Here is a 20,325-nt window from a genome sequence, read left to right as displayed (position 1 = left end):
TTTCGGACTTCCTGCCCAAATTTCAGGTCCAAAACAGCATTAATTGAGCCCCCAACTCTGCCACATCTTTCATCTCCATATTGGAACCAGCGTTTTCTTGAGTTAATACATTTGCGACCGTAGCGGAGCTTGAAAGGCAGCTTTGCCGCAATACGGGAGTGTGATGAGGTGAAGCATATTGAAAATCTAGGGACCACTTCCAGTCAGACGTTGACTGTCTCTTGCCCAAGTTCGACCGTAACTGAGCTTGAAAGGCAGCTTTGCCGCAATACGGGGGTGTGATGAGGTGAAGCATATTGAAAATCTAGGGACCACTTTCAACCGGACTTCGTCTCTTGGCTAATTTCGACCGTAACGGAGCGTGAAAGGCAGCTTTGCGCAATGCGAGAGTGTAATGAGGTGAAGCATATTGAAAATCTGAAGGGGTCACGTTCAATCGGACGTTGACTGCATTTGTCTTTGGGAAGTTCGAATAGTTCGAATAGTAAAATTCCAGTGCGAATCGAATCGAATAGCAAACACTATTCGAAAAATATTCGAAATTTCGAATATTCGCACACCCCTAGTTTTTGCACCTCCCTTTCTTCACCACGAATCCTTGCCAGTGAATGTGCAGTAAACGTGTTCTCCCCAAAAGTAATCAAGCCCCTTGACCTGCTGGGTCTACAGACGATGTGTTCCCATAGGTCGACAAACTCACTCAGTGAGTTGACCTGCGTTGTTCCCATTGGTCAACTCACTCAGACTCAGATCGAGCTGCGAGTCTGAGTCTTAGCGAGTCCGGGTGAGTAATGTTTTGTGGAGTTTGAGTCCGAGTGAGTACGGTTGAGAAAAATTTTGGTGAAACTTGAGTCTGAGTGAGCCCGGTTGACAGAAATTTCAGCGAGTCAAGAGTCCGAATGAGCCCTAAGTGCAAAATATATTTCTTGAGTGAGTCTGAGTGAGCTTTACATTTTTTTGCTGACCCGTGGTTGTTCCAAATGCAGGCGTTGTCCGAGGAGAAGCAGACCTACGACCGGAGCTCAGGCAAGACCGTCTACCTGAATGTGGCCGTGAACACGCTCAAGCGGCTGCGCCGAGAGGCGGCCCAAGACGGGGGCGCGTCCTCTGCTGGCTCTGGCTCTTCCGGATGTGGCACTGGCACCGCTGCTCCCGCGGCAGCGCCGGTCCAACCCACCAACAGAGTGGTCTCGCACGAGATGGTGCTGCAGGGTGCTCGGGCAGCACGCACGAGCTTCAGCATCGAGAAGAACCGCTACCGCAAGCCGCCTCCGGAACTGACGGGTGAGCGCGACACTTCACAAGACCCTCCCCCACTAAGTCCTCCTCTGGCCAGAGGAGGACTCGATGGGAAGGCCTCCACAAGGCGACATCGTGCCTACGAGCTTCTAAAACATTGATTTGAAATGCCTGGCATTTTAGCCTGTTTACGATTGCCGTACTGATGCTAAAAATTTGACATCTTAAGTTTTTTTGAGTAGAGTTCAGCATAAAACTTATTTTTATAGGGAGTTCTGACACAAACATCTTTTTTCAGTTGTTTTTTTCTGACAAATGGAAGGCCAAGCCCTCAAGAGCCTAGAAAATGTACTGTAAGCGTGAGTGCGGCCTGAAAAAAAAATGAATTACAACATGTTTTTAAATGCTAGTTTCTGTTCCTACTGTGCCCTGATGTCACAAAAAGGTATGAGCTTCTCATCACGTGCTCGTGCAAGATATCGTGCCGTTTCTATGGCTGCAGCACTCAGTGGTTCTGTTGGAGACGCAGAAGTGGCCATTTGTTTGTATTGGTACCTGATGTCATCACAACTAGCCATAATGGCGCGTAAAGTCACCTGAATTGATACTGTAGTCCAAAGTCATGATAGTGTCATCAATGTCAGTAGGTGCGCCATGCGAAAATTGGCTTCAACGTCAAAATAAAATATCTTACCGGCATTTCCTGAACTTCACACTTGCTCAGAGCCACCTCTGTAACAGGAAATTTGTATCGCAGACTAAACTCAGCTTCGAAAATTGGTGTCGGTACCCCTTTAAAGATTACAATACGGTTATCAAGTCAGTTTTCGGAGCCTGTTTTTAGGAACAACTTAATGATTCTGCCATGCCACCTCGAGGCTCACCAAAGAACAACAGTGTACAATGGGTGCACCTGAAAGATGGAGCACTGTTACATAAATGCTTCGTCAACAAACACTGTACTTCCGTCTGCCTGTGCTGCAGATAATTGAAGCTCCAAATACAGCTTATGGTGCCTTGTTGTGCATTACCTTTTTGCAAGAAAGTCTGAAATTTCGGTGTGTTCGGTTCAGAAGCAATTGGTACTGCTTGCCATTTTTCATATTTTTTTACTTCTGTAGCATTTTCAGCTTGAGTCTATGATAGGTTGGCAAATGTACAATACTTTGCTGCCAAAGGGCACTTCGGTGATGCTACTAAAGTGCACTTTTGTTGCTACTAAGGAGCTCTTCGGTGACGCTACTAAAGGGCATTTTGGTGATGCTGCTAGAGAGCACATCGGTGACACTACTAAAGAGCACTTCGTTGACACTACTAAGGGAAAATTTGCTGACACTACTAAAGGGCACTTTGGTGGCATTACCAAAGGGCACTTTAGTGATGCTACTAAGGAGCACTTCAGTGATACTACTAAAGAGCACTTTGGTAACACTACTGAAGAGCACTTTGGTGACACTACTGAAGAGCACTTTGGTGACACTACTGAAGAGCACTTTGGTGACACTACTAAAGAGCACTTTGATAACACTACTGAAGAGCACTTTGGTGACACTACTAAAGAGCACTTCGGTGACACTACTAAGGGCAAATTTGCTGACGCTACTAAAGGACACTGCTGAGGACTGCTTCGGTGATGCTACCAAAGGCCGCTTCAGTTATGCTGCTAAAGGGCACTTTGTTGGTGATGCTACTATAAGGCACTTTGGTGATGCTTCAGAGGGGCACTGTGATGGTACGAAAGGGCACTGCAGTGATGCCAGCTACTGATGACTACATGTACTCGGGGTTGGATGCAGAGAAACGTTTCTACGAGCTGTTGGAGGTGTACCGGATGACCCCTGAGCAGCTTGTAGAGTACAACTACCCGCGACCACATCCGGCGGAGCCAGGCCGTGCGGTGTTTGCCGGAACTGACGGGCGTCAGTACTCAAAATCAAATGGTGAGTTGGTTGCACGTGTCCTTGTCTATTTGCGCATGCTGTTTAGAGAGATCTTCAATTACGTCTCCTTCATTATTGTTCTGAGAAACAGTACAATGTGACAATTGGGGCAGGGGCATTGTTGCTTTGGAGCAGTACAAGCCCTGTATCTGATCACCTGTACAGGGTCATTGCTAATTATAAGCTCTTGAAATTAATCGTAACATGTAAATATTACTCGGTCAACCATGTCCAGCTGAAAACTCATAAAAAAGAAGCCATTTGTTACCATTACATGCTGAATATTTTTGTGAAAACTGCCAAACAAAGATTACTTTTAAGCACCATCCTTGTCCTTAAAATGCCCACTTTCATTGTCATAAATTGTACCTCTCTGATCCCTTTGGGACTTATCTGCTCGCATTTCAAATCTAAAATCTTGAAGGGGGGGAGGGGGGAGCTGTCCTGTATTGACACTGTGAATTCAGGCTCTTCGAGTAACACTTCAAATTCTGTCACATTTGCCACACATGTGGACACTGGAGGGTCCAGAGGGGCCCCCCTTAAAGGCCAACTCCGGCGATTTTTCGGCAATGTCAAAGTAATGGTGCTTTTATGTTCCTGAGACGCTCCTGTTACGGGCCCAATAGCAGAAATACTCGGCAAATTGGAGAATAATTTTAAATAAGCAAAAAAGCGCAACACCGAAACCGAAACCCAACCGAGTGTACTGTCTACGTATGACGTAGACGTTGTTAAGAACGAACCGGAAGCCGTGCAAGGCATGCCGGTCACTCCGGCGCGGAGTATGAAAACTGTGACAGCCGGGACGACCAGCGAAGCGCCGGCCAAACCAATGCTGTCTGTCGCCTTGTGCACAGCAGACGCTCGCTGTAGCGGCCGAAGCGCCGAAGTTAGCGGTGCCCTCGGCTGAGTCACTTCCGCCGCCTTCCCAATACTGACGTCACAGACGCAATGTTGCCAATAATTGTGGGAAGCCAGGAGGGCGTTTGCAGACAATCTTTAAAATTCATTTGCAAACAATCTGCGCATGTCTCAAGCCTGTAATTTGGCATAAATGACGGAAACATGCAAAGGAACGTACGCAGCGAATTTCATTGAGATCCATCGACCTCGAAAAATCGCCGGAGTTGGCCTTTAATAAGAGAGACAGTGGGGAAGGGGGGGAGGGGTCAACATTCGACTTTGCTACTTTTATTTTGTCATTTCGTTCATCTCAGTTTGAGTACCTAGTGAGCATTTTTTTGTTTTTTTGTGATGGATGCCAATGGGGGTGAGGATGAAGTAAGTGGCTGTCAGGTGCTGGTGCACCCCCCTGATGTGGACCCCCGTGCACACCCATGTGGTTGGTGTTCATTTGATACTAATCACTAATTTGTCACAGTGGATGACTCATTTGCAATGTGCACTCGCCAGTGACCTGACTGCTTAAACGGTGTCTCGAGTGCAGTTCTTAAATGCCTTTCTGAACTGCTCCTCGTGTTTGTCTGTGTGCAGGCACGGTATTGCGGTGCAGCCGATGCGGTGCCACTTTCTCGCTGACAGAAGACGGTGACTATGTGCGCCCTGAAGAGTGTGTCCACCACTGGGGTCGCCTCTGGAAGAAGCGGAGTGAGTTTCGTCACCCTGTAAAGGGACACTAAAAGTGAAACAATGAATCGGTTTAGATTGATAAATTTCACTCTGAAAACTCTAGTGTAGTTGATTTCACCACCATAGCTTTAATAATATACAGTCAAATCCCGCTACAACGAAATTGACGGGACGCGCGAAAAAGTTCGTTGTCGCGGAATTTCGTTGCAGCGAAATTTCATCTATATACCACAAAAGTTAGGAATATTTGATGATCATGACTCGTCCTTTGGTCCCAGCAAGCGCATGCATTGTCCTTTGCATTTAACTGTCGCTAACTCGGACGCACTTGGCTGCACACCGTGTGAATGTATTTTCTCGCGTATAATACGCACAAAATATACAGAAAATTTAGCGCTAAACTTGGGGTGCGGGTTATACGCGAACTTCGTTGCGCAAGTTGGCTTCACGGCAACGCAATGAAGGCGGCTTTGCGTCAATAGGCGAGTTATACACGTGGGTTATACGAAGCGTGCCGAGTGCGTAGCGCCGCGAAGGAGCGTGCCAAAGTTCGGTAGAGGCTAAGTGAAAACGAAGTGCCGAAGCTCCGCACTACCACAGTCATAAGCAAGAGAAAGGAAAGTCGAAACGCTTCGTGCCGTTTTACGACTTTGTTGCCTTTAATCTTTTTTCCGGTGTGTTGGCTGCGTACTTCAGCATATTCGCTATCGATAATCGCGACGATAGCGACCGCGGTCTCTGCCGCGGTTTTCTGCGCAGCGCTTCCGGCAAACGGTAGCGACGATAGTTCCGTTTTCAATCTGTGCGCGCTGGCCGTGCGTGTGCCTTCAGAACTGCGTCGTTGCTATCTGTGATCGCGTCTACCGTGGTTTTGGCCGCAGCATTGCATTGAGTCGGTGCGCGTACGTTCGATGGATGCGCGCGTACTTTCGTGGTCGCCCGTGATCGCGTCGACACGACCGCATTTGTATTCACAGCGGTTGCGGCAGAATGCAGTTACGCTTGGACTAGGTGCGCGCTGGCGGCGCGTGCGCTTTCAAAACGCCATGAATGTCATTCACGATCGCAGGGCTTGTGACGACGAGCAGCAGTTTTGTATTGAGTGCTACGTCAAAACAATGGCGGGAGTCATCAGCGATTCTTCCGCGGCCCGCACACGCATCAAACCCGCCGTCAGCATCATGGCGGATGGACGATCTGTCGCCGAGCATCTCAATGGCGAAAAATTTACCGGGATGTGCGTGAGGTGGCAGAAAGCATGTCTCCGATGAAGACACGGGTCTTGCGATGCGGCCGCACGGCTCTGGCAACGAAAAATGGTCGAGTTTCTAGAGGAATTTCGCGGCAGTCCTAGGCAAGCTCCTTTTCCTTATGTGGTGGCACTTGCGAAAACTTCGTTCAAGCGGAAATATCCAGAAAAAGTATTCGTTGTGACGAGACATTTTTCGCATTGTTTTCTATGGGTGGCTGACGGGGAATCGAAAATTATTCGTTGTGGCGGAAATTTCGTTGTAGCGGTATTCGTTATAGCGGGATTCGACTGTAGGAGGAAATCAAGGACAAAGTATCATTTTTAAATTTCGCGCCTAACGCTCTGTGCGTGACGTCACAGATTTCGAAATGTATATCATTCGTACTTTGGTGATGGCTCAATGAAATTTCCTGAAACTTGGTACATTAAGTCACTCATCACCTCAGAGGACAATGTACTTCATTTTTACCGTTTAGGAACTACGTAGGCCTTGGTAGACGCCATCAAAATCTATGACGTCATGGCGATTGGTGCAGGAATTTGGAGGTGGCGGCGCCGCCCGCATTTTCTTTCTTTCATGTTTTCTCGCTTACCACACGCCTTCTCACGGCAAGCTTGGTGATTTTGGTATTGCAAAAGAGTAATTTACTAATATGAGAAAAATCGGTTTTTTCTTTAGTGTCCCTTTAAGTTCTCCCATCGAAGCTGTGTATGGTTAAGCATTGGTGGATCGCGCCCGTTGACAAAAGACGCGTAGAAGAACAATTTTCGGCAAAATAATGAACTGGAATAATCCAGCATTTTCACGTCGACAAAATGGACAGGGCATAAGAGTAAAAATAAAGCTGTATGGTTTTTTGACATGGCAGAATGACGCGAACAGTTTCGCCTCAAAGACAAGACCACTTGCATAAGAAACGACCGTCACACCACTTTTGTAACTTTCGAAACAACGGGGTTTCTTACGTACCACAGGATTTCATTTTGAAACTGCCATTGATGAGATAATACACGTCATGCGCAAGAGAAGCACTGGGATCTTTGAGTGTGTGTCTCTTTATTCGCTCAGTGTAGTCATAGGGATAATATATAAATTCACTATATCAGTAATCATTATACCAGAACCACCATTGTCACAGCTTCATGGCTTTCAACTTTGCTGTAGCGGAAGGGCCCTGAATTTTTATTCTGGTGATGTTGCACCTCATGGGTCTGACCTTGCTCAACTCGCTGCATATGTGCATAGCATACATAGTGTTGCATAGTGTGCTGCGTAGTGAACATAGTGTAGCATACATGCTACATGCTTACACTAAGGGCTCGTTCACACAGGCGTCAAACGCTCCGTCACGTCACCGTCACGTCAAAAAAACGTACAGCAGACGCGACGTAGCAGTGTACGAACAGACGTCGGCGGTTGCAGCATCGACAGCAGCACGTTTTTGTGCAGTGTTGACCGACTGATGCACCAAAATAGGAATTGTCCACGCAGCTCAAATGCTTCGCTGGCGCTCTCCCGACTCCGCTGGGCGCTCCTCCTCGTACCACACACACACACACACACACACACGCGCGCGCGCACACACACACACACACACACGCACGCACGCACACACACGCACGCACGCACGCGCGCGCACACACACACACACACACACACACACACACACACACACACACACACACACACACACACACACACACACACACACACACACAAAAGCAACCACTTGTCCCCCCGTTTTATGGCCCATTCAGTCAGGCGCGCATTCAGTGTTTCAAGGCCACGGACCCGGGGGCCGTATGCTATACGCGTGGCTCTTCTCAGAACTCGGAACTCCAAACGTAAACTTCTGATTGGTCCGTTTTCTAGAGGCGGGGCTCCGTCCCCGTGCCGGCGACGGAAACGTAGAGCACTGCTCTACGACACCGTCAACCGTTTTTTCCGGAGAAAATGTCTCAGAAACCCTTTCCCCTGACGGAAATTGGCGCCGTGACGTTGACGTGACGAAGCGTTTGACGGCTGTGTGAACTAGCCCTAAGCAGGTCGCCAACAGAAAGGGACCAGTTCAAAACAACCCACCCACATACACATCACCCGTTGGCGCCTTTTGATGGAAATGGCCCGTAACGTCTTTAGTCAGTGTTCAAAATCATGCTTCCACAGTGTCATGTTTGCGTGAGTATAAGTGCCATGACCATGACAGTAGGGTGAACCTCTGGAAGCTCCAAAAAATAAAGAATACATTCGAAGGATTGTAGAAGTGTCTGTTAGTATACCGAGCATTTTTTTTTATTGCATGACTCTTAAAAAAAGTCATATCTAGTTCCCGTTGTTTTCTCTTATAGGCTATTTGGCTGTGCATACTTGCAGAAATAAAATAAGTTAATGCTAATTTTCCTAATTAACTAAGAAGTGTTAATGGCCCACTTTCAGGCACACATAATTAGCTGAGTAGTAATGAAGTCGCATCCACTTACCAGAAATTTCAAGACTAGCACCGCTTTCGAGGTACGGTGCCTTCAAATGTGCTTAAAGTGAAATACATTCATGATCCAGTTACTAGTTTGTTGAAAGCATGCCTTGGAACAGCTTGAAGGATTTTGACTTTAACGCCGAAGCTGTTTTAAAATGGTAAGGATTGTGTCTTGGAAAGTGGTGCTAGTCATGCGATTTCTACTTGGTAGACATAACTTGACGACTTTTCAGCTTTAATTTCACATTTTGCACATTGACTAAAGTGAGCAGTTAAGATAGTTAGGTTATTTAGCGAAGTGATTGTTACGTTTTTTTCCTTCCTGCTAATGTCTGCTTAGCCTCAGAGCAAAATGTCCAGAACAAACTGCAACCAGTAGTTCGATTACGGGTGAGAAACAGCGCTAAAAAGACGGGACAAGAAAGGACACGAGACGACAGCGCCGTCGTCTCGTGTCCTTTCTTGTCCCGTCTTTTTAGCGCTGTTTCTCACCCGTAATCATGAACCAACCAGCCCAAATGCGTACCCTTCTACAGTAGTTCGAGCTGAGCTGCCTAAGGCTTACATCAGTGTAAACAGTCGATAAAGGACCTGATGCTGTGCATAGACAAAAGAAAGGGACTGTATCGAGGTGCGTGTTCCTCTGTTAGGCGCTACCCAATGAAGCCAACAGAAGCGAAGGAAAGCGTAGTGGCCGTTGTTCGTGGTTTTTAATTGAACCATGGTAATTATGTGGTGAAGGAAAGTGAAAGCGAATGGAAAAAGACCTTGTCGTTGGTGGGTGTCAACCGACAACCTTTGCATTACGCTTGCACTACCAGTTGTGCTGCTGTGGTGCTCCGGGTATTTTTGCACTGGAAATGTTAGCCAGCATGGCAGCGAATGTGGAACATTGCTTTTGCCAGGTGCCGTTCTCATCGTGTTACTTGTGGCACAGTTTTATGTGGCACAGTTTCATGTGACTAATGAAACAAACAGACAAGTCAGGGAAAGCATGGGGGGGCATTATTTGCTGTTTTTTTGGCTAAAGTGTAATGATTTTGACCTAAATTGAAAGGAATGAAAGTGTTCCACACTTGCTACCTTGGCTCCAAGTGGCGATGGCTAACACTTCCAGGGATTAAATGCGTATAAATACCCTACAAAGTGGACGAGGGAGCGCCCTCTGTCTTAGCTCAGTTGCCTGAGAATGGGACGCATAATACGAAAGGTGTGGATTCAGATCCCAACGACGGAACAGGTGATTTTTTGTCCACTTTCATTCCTTTCAATTTAGGTCAAGAGCATTACACTTCGGTTAAAAACAACAGCACATAATATCCCCTCTGCTTTCCATGGCTTAATTGTCGGTTGGTTTAATTCGCTGTGTCTAACAAAAAAAAAACAAAAAAAAAACAAGCCCCTCGAACAATTAGCCTTCTTTCGCACAGTTTCATGTGGCTAAGTTTTATGTGACACATTTTCACGCGACACTGTTTCATGTGGTGCAGTTTATTGCATTTTCATGTGGTGAAGTTTCACGTGACACTGGCTTTTTCGCGCAGTTGCGGGAGCCCTGGAGAGTCGCTACAGCTGTTGTGAGGGTGACGGAGAGTCGGATGGCTGCTGTGTGGCCAAGGTGAGCAGTAGTGTGAGCAGTAGTGTGCACCCCCCCCCCCCCAAATAAAGAGCCTCACCAACCTCAAAGTTGCACTTTGCTGAAGGACTGCGACACTCCAAAACGATTTTTAACCCTTTGAGGAGTCTTTTTTCTTTTTTTTGCTTCACAACAATAACCGTTGTCTTGCTCTGTTGCGTTTCCCGTCTCGAAGGCTCGTGCTCACCACTTTCCCACCAAAAATGCCTTGTCACTAGGTATGGGCGAATATTCGGGTGTTTCGAACATTCGAACGAATACTACAGTATTCGAATTCGCTTCGATACGAATTTATATTATTCGAAATTTCGAAGTATTCGAAATGAACGAATATATGCATGTTTGACCGCACATAATCCCCTGTAAAGGTAGTTTCACTGCAGCGTCGGGTTGCTGTACCGTGAAACCACCTTTACAGGAGAAATCTGCACTGCCGCGAAGCCACACTTCAAGGTTAAGTGTACATTTTTTTAAAGTTTAAAAGTGTGTTATATTGGCTTATATGTGCTAAGTATAGTAATTTTTAAATTGTAACATATTGTACCACTTCTAACTTGCACCCTACTGCTTTTCAAATCTTGATACTATTCAAGGTTGCTTCCACTTCATTTCAAACCAAAAAAGTGACATTCGCTCATACCTAGTTCCAATTCTTAAAAATATTGTGCAAGGGTCATGAGAAAAACGCTCATTTTTCATAATAATATGCGCTATATACCATTCGAACTATTCGATTCGAAATTATTCGACCAAATCACTATTCGCTTTGGATTCGCTCCGAACCTCAAATTTGCTATTCGCCCATCCCTACTTGTCACACTGATAGTGGGCATGCCATTTGTAGCGTGAAAGTATCGGGTGCACAGTACCGGGTGTACCGGCTGTAACTTGAAAGTACCAGGTGTGATGCATTTGCTATAGAGTGAACTTGGGCGTGTTGGTTAAGCATGATGAACCACACAGCGCGAGTAAACAACGGGGACACAGGAAGGGAACACACACAGCGCTGATACGCGCTGTGTGTGTTCCCTTCCTGTGTCCCCGTTGTTTACTCGCGCTGTGTGGTTCATCATGCATTTGCTGTTGACATGCATGAGGTTTCTCGTATTGGTCTGCGTCAGAGGATTCTTCTATTCCTTGTGAAAGAAACCTTCTGTGGCCCTGTAACAAAATGTTTGAGAAATGGAATATGAAAAGAAATGACATGAATGATCCTAAGGCGGCTCTCACATTGATGAGTCACTGACCTCGTTGGGTATGGCAGCAAACTTTGGCCAAAAGTCAGCAAAATCTTGCAAAGTCGCTAACTAATTGATCCTGCAGCCCTGCTACTGGAATTGCAGTATTGCTGAAATAATCAATAGTGCTGGAGACGGACATTAGTATTCGGCGTATGAGCTGACTCATTTCACATAGCAGTGGTACCACATGCGAGCTGATGTCAATGTCACCCATTATTTATGTACTAATTAAGCTACCGTAAAATTTCAAGCGAGCACCCCCCCTCAGCAACTTGAAATTATAGTGGTAAAGTGGAGGGTGGGGGGTTTTCCAGTATGGCACCAAAATTCAAGATGGTGGGGGCAAAGTTTTCCTGCCAGAAAAAAAATTAGAGCACGCATTGACTTTCTCAGAAGTCTTTTGGCTCTCGTTTGTGACGTAGCACATTACAATGGCTATTCACGAATCCAAGAAACACAAAAGCATTGCAGTCAGACAGTGGGAAGCATGCATTGGAAGCACCTCCAATGATGAGCCCAACCAACCCAACAGCTCTGGGCAGCAGACACACATCTCAAAAGCCTTACTTTTGCTAACTACGTGTATCGTAGGTACCATCTTTGCATTGCGAATACAGATCTCGAAGGCCATGCTTTTGCTTGTGGGCATGCACGAGAGTGTGCGGGATACACATGCCATCAGTTTGCAGGAAGTAGTGCCCAAATTGCACGATTGTCTCAATGTTGCCTATGTTGACCTGTTGCAGGGTCACGTGCACGAAGGCCCCGAGCCCAGTCAGCTGACAGGCTTCGTGTCAACGCTGGCCAAGAGTCCACCGCCTGGAGGAGGTTGCCCTGGAGTATATGCACTTGACTGTGAAATGGTAAGGGCTTCACCTTCACTTGTTAGTTTAAGCACTGCTGCACTTAAGTTTGTTTCAGTAGTGTTAGTGTATTACCCTCTGCTGGTGCCATTCATCTTGAAGAAAAAAAACGGCAGGCAAAGTTCACGCACAGTTCCTGAACTCTCTGCACTGTTGGGATCGTCAGTGCTGATGTTGTGCAGTGGACGATTTCCGGTGCCACGGCAGCAGATGAAGCTGGGAGAAATGTGGGTGTGCCGCTGAATTATGTGCTGACAGAATACAATCGGCACTGAAGACACCTGTGTCTACAAGAGTAACTGTATTCAAATGTTACCCTCAATCATGTCTCTAGTGAGGCAGGAGAGGCCCTTGAGCTTGAATTAACTGTACTTTATTACCATCCTTTTATCGCATTGAGGTTCAAGTTCTTCTGTACCACTGGCTTACTCGTTCCAGTTTTGAAGCTACATCTGTCGTCAGAAATGTTCTGGCTCTAAGAGCACCGGAAAAGAGCCACTGTTGTTAAGGTGGCCCTGTATTGGCAAATGTTGTCATACAAGGCGTTGAATCTTAAGGCAATTTCATGATGTGGAGGAAAAACTCGTGCAGCAAGGGTCTTATTCTTCCTCTGTAACTTCAGATTTGGCTTAGCAAGCTCCACAGCAACACAGCAGTGAAACATTTTAAAGGAGCTCTGCAACACTTTTCCATGTAAAGATCGAATGATTTCATTGAAGACTATTGTTGCCTCATGAATCAATTGCCGTGAGACTTTTTAGAATCCCCGAGTACGAGCGAAGTTACAGGGATTTGTCACACGCTTCAAGCGCTTTCTCTCTCCTTTTGTACGATTGTGAGCGCTGAAAGCTACGCAGGGAGGGGGGGGGTGGTGACAAGGGGGCGAAGAAGACGCGTCCGTTCGTCAGCACGCGTCGTAACCTTCAGCACTTTTTCTTTTTTCCGAATGCATGCCTTCATTTTAGTGTGATCGCGAATGAACCCGCGGGCATGTCGCGGCATCCCGTGGCGGCCACGATAACTACGCAGCTCATGATGCTCAAATCAGCCAATGGCCGTGGACTGTGTGTTTGTGATGCAGTCATTGTGGCATCAAGTCCTGTAACATCCCTGGAAAGTAATGAATTTTCATGCATTTACTACGATCACATTTTTGGCCAAGATGGGATAATGCAACCTAGAATGTGGACCTTGACTGATATATCAGAAATCCCGTGTTTATTCTTCGGTATACTAGCTCAAACTGCGTTCAAACAAGCCACACTCTGCACTTTCAGAGCCGCTGAGGCTGCAGCAGTGTTGGTTTTGTGGCGAAAGGATTGCTGCCAAGGCGATCTTTTCGCCGCAAAAAGAAGAAAGTGCAGCGCAAATTGACCGGCTGCTTCAGCATTGTGCAATAAAAATGAGTTGCTGATGGATTATGCATATTTTCCTCCATTTTTTAAACCTCTTTGGTTAGTACGATTTTTGCGTTAATACGATTTTCCGGTTCCCATGAAAAACGTATCAACGAGATACCACTGTACCCATGTTCTACTGCATTACATTCAACCACCTAACAGTCCTGGAGGCATAAAGTGCCACTGCATGAGATTGCATCTGGGAAATTTTTTTTTCGTGCCGCGCAGTGCTACACGTCGGAAGGAGTGGAGCTCACACGAGTCACGGTGGTTGGCTGGGACCTGAGGCCCGTGTACGAGACGCTCGTCAAGCCACGGGGACAGATTCTGGACTACAACACGCGGTGAGTGAGTCGTTGTAAGCAGAGCTCACTATTGGTGACCTGAGCCACCCATTCGACCTGTTGGTTGTGCATGATGTGCATACTGTCACGTCGTCGTGATGGTGAAGAAGACGGCACTCTGTCTATTGAAGAGGAAACTGTTTATTTGGGCGAACTTGTGCTCGGAAAATGAAAAGTCGGGGTACAAGCAATTCACGCTGTACACTGACAGCAGCGAAAACTGTTGAGTAATCTGCCAAGCGGTAAAGCGCGTCGGCTGTTATACGTGTGCTGTAGAAGATTCCGGCGTATCGCTGGTGGCCGCGTAAGCAGCCAAATAAACTAGATTATACGAATACGTGTCCTGCGTGTCATCTTAACAGAATGATCTCGAACAATTGTGAAGCTTCTCAAACATTGTAGTGCGGTCTGCGCCGAGCGTTGCTAACAGTCTTTGCGGGTGAAATCAAAATAAAACACGCGTGGCAATACGATAAAACCTTGGTAACGTAGATTTTCACAGGATTCGAAAAAGATGTCTGAATGAACGGAATTTCTTATTATTGAGGGCATCAAGAAAACAAATGAGTGCTTACTACACATGCACTTGTCTACTGAATGAATTGGCAAATCTTCCTGTTCTTATTGTGGAACTGCATTAACCCCTTCAGGGTTTTCGCTGTACATGTACGGCAGAAGCTTCCTGGTACCAAAGGGTTTTCGTCGTACATGTACGGCATAGCGTTTATTTTTAAAACGCGCGCCTTTTTCGATCATTTCTCGTTTGGCCTGTGCTGCCACACTTCGGGAATACGTGGAATTTTTTTCATGCGCCGATGTCTCTCCGTTGTATTTTTTTTTTTCGCTTCCCAAAACGGCGCGCCGCCTATCGCTTGCCCATCCGAGCGCGTTCGCGGTGCAGCTGGTTTAAAGTGCGCGCCTTTTTCGATGATTTCTCTTGCTTGGCATGTGCTGCCACGCTTCGGGAATACGTGGAATTTTTTTCATGCGCCGATGTCTCTCCGTTGTTGCTTTTCTTATGCTTCGCAAAATGGCGCGCCGCGCGCCGGCTATCGATTGCGCGACCGAGAGCGCCCGCGACGCGGTTTGGTTTCAAACGCATGCCTTCTCCCATTTCTCTTGCTTGGAATGTGCTGCCACGCTTCGGGAATACATGTAATTTTTTTAATGCGCCAATGTCTCTCTGTCTTTTTTTTTTTCTTTCCAAAGAAGCGCGGCGGCTTGTAGTCTCGCATCAGAACGCGCGCACGCGGTCCGGCTGGTTTCGGTTTCGTCCTTCGGGTGGTTTTCGCTTCTTGCGCCCGCAAAGCTGATGGCTGTTTGGTTTCTAATCGCTTAAAGGGTGACCGCTTGTTACTCTCTCGTTTATTGCACCCCGGCGCGCGATTACATCTGTTTCCGTGCGGCGCTAAATTACACAAACGACGCCGCCGTGATTGCGTTTCCTGTTTTGGGGTCTCGGAAAAACTAACTACGTCTTGTTGGCGATAAGACGAAGGATTACTGTAGCTTTTTCACTCGTTTTGCTTTCCGGACGGGTGCACAACCATAGAGTCTTTTTCCGTGCGCTCACTGACGCAGTTCGCTTACGCTATGGAAGCGCGCGCCGATTGCTCTGCTGCTGGTGAGTCGAGCAGCGATTCTCTTTGCCCTTCAAATAAATTATCTCTCTCTCTCTTCCAATGCGGACTATTCCCCAAGTGCCGAATCAGGATCTGATTCATTGGATTTCAGTTTGTTAGACCAGGATTTTTTGACGAGTTCAGACTCCGATGACGATCGAGGCGCGACATCTGAAAAGCGTGCGCGGTGAGCCATGCTTCAAAGACTTATCACACGCTGAAAAGTTTTTAGTGTTACAACACGAACATTTTTAACCGGAAAAGAACTCTGGTGCGCTTATTTTTGTATGTCTGTGAGCTATGTGTAATACAATGCATAATTTTTATTCATAAAAAACTGTGAAGCTTTTTTTTTAGGATTCTGCTTGATTTTACTACGAATAAACCATATGTATGTAACAACAAAACTGATTTTTTTGTCACTTTACGGTCAAGGAAAAAAATTTTAGATAATTTTTTTCTTAAATAGAATCGTCTGAAGAATTTATTTCAGCAATAAAAAAATTACACATTTTTGGACTGGATTTCGCGAAAAAATTCGACCCTCAAAGGGTTAAAGCTGCCATTCTTGTCATCTGGTGACTTTACTCACAAAGTAGCTGTGTTTCTTGGACCCATGCCCTCCTCCAAGATGTATTTTTCACCCTCTGTCACTATAACTACTACCATGTGCTCATAACGACAATTAATTTTTTAACCGGTGCGTTGGCTGGCAACAAATGTACCATCCATCGGGATGCTGCTGATGTCTTTGATAACGACAAAGTGCGAGCGGTAGCACAATTGCTCGTCATTTTCAACTGCTTCCGCCATGCTTGTGACATTGCGCACTCGTTGCACTGACACTGCTGTGCACTGAATCCTTTGCAAACGAAACGATGGTCGCTGTCAACTTGGTCGTAGCGTTTGCACAGTTCAGAAGCGATTTGCAACAAGTCGGAATGAAACTGAAACTGCCGATTGCTGCAGTTCTGTGGGCGCCGCGATCATGGGTGATGACTGCACATTTCTCAAGGCGCACACTGAGCCAAAATGAAACTGCTGTTTGCCACAGTTGTTGCGGATGAGTGAAACAGTGGTTATTATTGATGGATTCACAGATAGCATTCGCCCAGTTCTGAAGGCATGTGAGTGGCCTACATGCACTGTGTCAAAACAAAACTTCCATTCACTGCAACCGCTCTGGGGTTACTGAGATTGCAATCATGGGATACTGACGACACAGTTCTGAAAGCACGTGCACTGCCAAGACAGTGACGTACACTGCAGCCCATTTTTCTAGCATAACATTCTGATGTCGGACTAAAAGACAATGCAGATGTTGCTGCTTTGCTTCAGTTTGGTGCTAGTTCTGTTTTACCTCACCTGTGTTGCATGTTTGCTGTGGTTTACAGTCGGCATGCTTTGACGATCATCTGAATGAGCTGGGGTGTAGCCAAATATATCTGAACTGGGGAGCATTTGATGCCAATAAGTATTGCATATGCTTGCTGAAACAAAAGGACAAGCTTGAACAATACGATTTTCCGAATTAACAAGGGTCAAATGAACAAAGCTTTACAGTAGTCTGCAATCATTTTTTTCTTCTAGTCAACCTTCCAGCACTCCAGAGATTCCTGTAGGTTTACCATTTCGTTATGTGGGTTTTCATATGCTTCATGAAAAAAAGTCTTCTTGAAAAAGTATCGCTAATTGGTAATACTTTTTCGATAAGCAGCATGTTGCTTGTAAGTTTCTGTTTTCCAAGTTAGCTGGTGCGCGTATGCTATTTCAAGCGGTCCAAGTGTTGTAAAATAATGCTTATGCATGACATAAAAGTTGTGGGGTCTCGAAATGTCCAGTAAAAAAACACTGCAGTAAAGTTGTTTTCACCACATGGTGCACGTGCGTCCAGCGGATTAGTCGTACTTAGCGTGGTTAGTTTCGCCGCCGAGCGAGAGATGGTGCTGTGGTTGCGCAGGGATGCCGCTTGGTGGGAAGTAAGGTTACGCTGGCGCTTGAGGAAAGGCGCTTTCTCTCATCAGGGATTTGGCATGGTTGGCGATGGTCGGCTGCTGGGAGGGTCTGTGGGTGTGATACTGAAGCTTGTTCCCGCAGGCCCTCGTGGTGAGCCGGACGTCGGCGATGGCGCATTCATGGTACATTGGATGTGTTATGTTGTTTTGTGCGTGTTATGTCCTCTGTGTGTTGTATCGTCATTATATCGGATTATTTGTCATGTTGCCAATTATTTAGATACGGCTGGCGAGCTCGCCATTGTAAAAGCAGTTAATTAATGTCCACACGTTCGTTTGTTGCTCGACAGCGTCTGCCATGTGCGTTGGTTCCGAGAGCGGCACATTTCGAGACCCCACAACCTTCTGTTTTTCCTGCATTGTTGTTGCTGCAGTGATTTTTATGAACTTGGAGAGTTCACAGTTTGGTAGGTATGCTGACTGCATTGCACTATGCTGCTCTGTCACTCGGGTGTGCCACAGATTCAGCGGCCTGTCGGAAGAGGACATGGTGGGCGTGAAGACGAACCTGCGGGACGTCCAGGCCGCCCTGCTGGCTCGCTTTTCGGCCGACACCATCCTCATGGGGCACAGCCTCGACTCGGACTTGCGAGCCCTTCGATTGATTCACGGGACCGTCGTCGACACGGCTGCCGTGTTCCCCCATCGCCGGGGACTCCCTTACAAACGGGCCCTGCGCACCCTCATGGCCGAACACCTGAGCAAGATCATCCAGAACGGAGGTGAGTGACAACTTTTGAGGCTGATGTACTCGGTTACAACCCCAGAAAAAAATGTCAGCTCTGCCCACAGCCAGTGCAGTCCCTCCCACAGAGAAATTGCATAAATGCTCCATCCGGAAGTCCTTACTCATTTTGGTGACCTCAAGCACTTCTCGAGTGTTTCAGATAGTTGACGTTACCATACAGACACACATTATGTGTCTGGTTTTACATGGAAACTCGGACATCCCTGTAAGTTTTGTTTGGGATCCTGACATTGCTGCTCAGCCAAACTTAACGTTTTAGGTTATAACAATGAACCTTTAATTCTTAGCATGCGTAGTATTTACAGTAGCTGCGAAAAAGTACTTATAGTTCAAGCGGAAACCAGCTAGCACAACTGTCTCACACGTGAACGACAGGTGCACCGTCTTTCTGCAGGCAGAGCTGCCATTTCTTTTTAGGTGGTAACCGACTGTAGTAATTCTTTAGCTACTTTCATAACACGTGCTTAGGGAGGGCTGCATTTTCTCTGTGAAGTGGCGACACAATGCTTTTCATCGTGCGCAGTGGACGGTCATGACAGCCAGGAAGACGCAGCTGCCTGCATGGAGCTGATGCTGTGGAAAGTGCGTGACGACCTCAAGAAAGGTGTGCGATGATAGCTTGGACGTCTCCAGCAATACCAAACATGGCCGCCAGAAAGAAAGGCACCCTGGCCCGCTTTGCCCGGGCAGGGAAGAGAGGGATCTGCCTTGTCCACTGGAGTTCCAGAAAGCCCGCACACTTGGCAGGGATGGCTTTTCACGTGCCGCTCACAAAGAACAAATTTAGGAGTGCCAGGATAATCGAAGCCCGTAGCGGCTTCGGATTGCCCTGGATTCATTGTGATCTGGGAACCTGCCTCAAGGTTCGCTAGCAGCTCTTACAGCCGAGCTTGAGGCACACCCCGAAGAGACCACGGGTATTGGCTATGTTTAAACAACGCTTCAGGTGTGTAACACTTAAGGTGGCTGCTCTTGCATTAAAAACGCTGCACTGATTGAGAAATGATACTGTTCGAACAAATTCATTAGTTTTTAGTGACATGGGAGCTTGCCAGAAGGGTTTGCCAAAAAAAGATTGTTCGTCGACACGCATTTTGATGTGAGGAAAAACTAAGCGCGAGTACTCTTCTAGCTTTGCCTGAGATATTTAAGAAAGCTGTCACACAAAGCCAAAAAAATAAAGATTCGCAGTGGCTTTAAATTCGATTCGTATTTGTTATGTAGAACTCATGTTTGAATGCCTTCCTTGCCGGGCTCTCAAAGGTCCCAAGTGTTCGGATTTCAGTAAGGCACAGTCTCAGATTGTTATGATAAAAAAAAAAGTTATATCTTCTACAGAATTAGAGATATATAAAAAAGGAAAGAGTGAGTTCCGTTTCAACCATATCGCGAGGGAAAGAAATCACCCCATCTCTCATTTGCCAAGCACGGCTTCTTCACTTTGTGAGCATGCGAAGTACTGCGGTGCGCACCTTCATTATACTTGGATATGCTCCCCGCTTCTCCTAGGTGGCGTGCATTGCCAGTGCTGGTCGCCTATGGAATGCACGCCGCTGACCGCAGCACCCACGTCCCATTGTTAGCACGGCTAGGGTCGTGCCCATGACGGGGAGCTGTAACCTATATTTATGTATATATATATAGCCCATACACTGTTGCCTGTTCTTGCGCTTGTTTCCCTTCTCCTTAATGAGCAATACAAGGTGAACCACATCCAATAAACGTGTTGTTTCGAAGTTACCTGTCTCGTCTGTTTGGCCCAAATCACTCACATGCTTACAAAGAGGGTTCAACTTAAATTGAGGATGATGCATCGAGCAATGGAAAGTAAAACGATGTGTGTAACCTTAAGGGACAAGAAGAGAGCAGAGTGGGTCAAGGAACAAACGGTGGAGGCACCTGGCGGAGCAGATCTCAACCACACGTTACTTTCTACATGGCCTCTGAGATCTGCT

The 20,325-nt window shown here is 46.7% G+C and overlaps 1 protein-coding gene across 1 annotated transcript in view; it reads left to right on the top strand.

Moving 5' to 3' along the window:
* The window catches only part of LOC119405315 (RNA exonuclease 1 homolog), a 44,688-nt gene extending 24,578 nt beyond the window's left edge, over positions 1-20,110 (top strand). The window contains exons 9-16 of the mRNA XM_037672145.2: positions 987-1,284; positions 3,036-3,179; positions 4,677-4,790; positions 10,046-10,119; positions 12,125-12,241; positions 13,870-13,985; positions 18,085-18,344; positions 18,894-20,110. Of these exons, the coding sequence (XP_037528073.1) occupies positions 987-1,284; positions 3,036-3,179; positions 4,677-4,790; positions 10,046-10,119; positions 12,125-12,241; positions 13,870-13,985; positions 18,085-18,344; positions 18,894-18,985 (1,215 nt within the window). The 3' untranslated portion in view covers positions 18,986-20,110. The remainder of the gene's footprint in view (positions 1-986; positions 1,285-3,035; positions 3,180-4,676; positions 4,791-10,045; positions 10,120-12,124; positions 12,242-13,869; positions 13,986-18,084; positions 18,345-18,893) is intronic.
* The last annotated feature ends 215 nt before the right edge of the window (positions 20,111-20,325 follow it).

Source organism: Rhipicephalus sanguineus, chromosome 9 (genome assembly GCF_013339695.2).
Source record: "Rhipicephalus sanguineus isolate Rsan-2018 chromosome 9, BIME_Rsan_1.4, whole genome shotgun sequence".
Classification (NCBI taxonomy): domain Eukaryota; kingdom Metazoa; phylum Arthropoda; class Arachnida; order Ixodida; family Ixodidae; genus Rhipicephalus; species Rhipicephalus sanguineus.
Note: the sequence above shows the minus strand (reverse complement) of the source record. Positions and strands in the feature narration are given on the sequence as shown.